Here is a 2237-nt window from a genome sequence, read left to right as displayed (position 1 = left end):
AAAAGAAACGCATAGTACTTTAACGTTTTCTAAAATTCCAACCCTGAATCAGCGAAGCGGGGTTTCAAAGTTGGTAAGAATCAATTAATTACATTAATTACATACTTACGTATGTAGGTTGATTTTTGTATTACAAAATTTGCACCACTGTCTAAAAGAAAATCTGTCTGTATTTTTATTGCCATGTAATCCTCCGAAAAATTAATCAAAACACGAAACATGTATAGCAGAAAGTAAATGTATGTTACTCCAAATTTAACGCGAGCGAAGCCGCGGGCAAAAGCTAGTATTATATATAAATGTGAAAGTTTGTGAAGGTGTTTGGAGGCTTGGATGTTTAGATGTTTGTCACTGAAGCACGCAATAACGGCTGAACGGATTTACATGAAACTTGGCGTACAGATAGACAAAGATCTGCATTGAGACATGGGATACTTTATATCCCGGTAATGCGTTCCTGTGGGATAATATTTTAAGTTTAAACAAGAATAGAGGGCGCTGTCCATGAACGGTGACGTACCGTACCTCGGCTCTCAAGACGACGTGTTAACTTCGTTTGCAATCAATAGATGGCGTTGTGCGAGCGAACGTTGTCCTTTCAAATTGTTACCGTAACCTTTTTCAGGCCAAATTCTATGACCTTTATTTAATGCTTTGCCATGGTAACAAGAATCGTGTAAGTAAACTGTTAGTAATAAAACGGCATTAAGCTAATTCTAATGCGGGCGGAGCCACGTCTTAAGGCTACTATTTACATAGTAATATAAATCATATGGCATATTCATAAGTTTACAAATACCGTATTTTAAGGGGATCCCATGCCCCAATGACCTTCGATCTGAATTCCTTAGTTTTCTAATGATTTTTGTAGCTTACTATATTAACAACAACGGCTTTAAACAATATATGTAGTATCCCATATTTACTTCAAAGTTCGTTGTTTTCGAGATATTTGGCATCAAAGTTGAACAATTTTAGGCCAAAAAACTGGTTTTCTGGCCATAACTTTTGTGTTAATTAGTTTCAAATGAAAACCCTCGACCAGTTTTTAGAGACGTCAAAGACGAACCCAAATATGTAGATTTCGTATATGTTAGATCTTTCACGTCAAAAGAGAGATAAAAGATTGGAGAACCGATAGCCGTTTCACTTATAAATTCTATCTGTAGTGCAAAAGTAGAAGATACGATTCAAAACTTGTCAAAAATCCATGAAAACCTCGGGTAGCCCCTTAAGCTATGTCGATGATTTTGTTTGTGGGTATTTTTGGTTTTATTTACCTTTAGTTTTAGCTACAGGCATAGACTCTCCAGTGATTAATGATTCGTCGCAGGTGCTCTGTCCCGAAATGACCTTCCCATCCACCGGGATCTTCTCGCCGGGTACTACCTGAAAAAAAAAAAAAAAACTTTTTCACATCTCAAGCTCGTGAAGCGATATAAAATGACTTTTTATGCTCTTGTGCATAAAATAAAATCTTCGTTTAAGACCTCGGCAATCAGGTGTTGACAGCCGCAAACAAAAAATGTTTAAATATATTTTTTTTATAATTTTTAATTTGTATGAAACTTAAACTTAATCGAATAAATAAATAAAACTAAATATTTATAATTAATATAAGCGGTGGCCGAGTGGTTTGACATTTGGCCTCTCAAGCAGAGGGTCGTGGGTTCAAGCCCCGGCTCGCACCTCTGAGTTTTTCGAAATTCATGTGCGGAATTACATTTGAAATTTACCACGAGCTTTCATCATCCCGGCCTATATACGTCCCACTGCTGGGCACAGGCCTCCTCTCAGAACAAGAGGGCTTGGGCCATAGTTCCCACGCGGGCCCAGTGCGGATTGGTAACTTCGCACGCACCATTGAATCGCTTCGCTGATTTGTGCAGGTTTCCTCACGATGTTTTCCTTCACCGCAAAGCTCGTGGTAAATTTCAATTGTAATTCCGCACATGAATTTCGAAAAACTCAGAGGTGCGAGCCGGGGTTCGAACCACGACCCTCTGCTTGAGAGGCGATAGGTCAAACCATTAGGCCACCACGAGCTTTACGGTGAAGGAAAACATCGTGAGGAAACCTGCACAACAAACGCCCAATCAACGCGAAGTTCCCAATCCGCACTGGGCCCGCGTGGGAACTACTGCCCAAGCCCTCTCATTCTGAGGGGAGGCCTGTGCCCTGCAGTGGGACGTATATAGGCTGGGATGATAACGTACTTAGTAAGTGAACAATTGTTT

General features: G+C 39.9%; 1 protein-coding gene across 1 annotated transcript in view; it reads right to left on the bottom strand.

The window, feature by feature from the left end:
* Positions 1-2237, bottom strand: part of ATP7 (copper-transporting ATPase 1) — a 53250-nt gene that overhangs the window by 43605 nt on the left and 7408 nt on the right. The window contains 1 exon segment of the mRNA XM_074109119.1: positions 1281-1389. Coding sequence (XP_073965220.1) covers positions 1281-1389 — 109 coding nt within the window.

This window comes from Choristoneura fumiferana, chromosome 28 (assembly GCF_025370935.1).
Source record: "Choristoneura fumiferana chromosome 28, NRCan_CFum_1, whole genome shotgun sequence".
NCBI lineage: Eukaryota > Metazoa > Arthropoda > Insecta > Lepidoptera > Tortricidae > Choristoneura > Choristoneura fumiferana.
The sequence above is the reverse complement of the archived record's forward strand: the minus strand, read 5'-3'. Positions and strand labels throughout refer to the sequence as shown.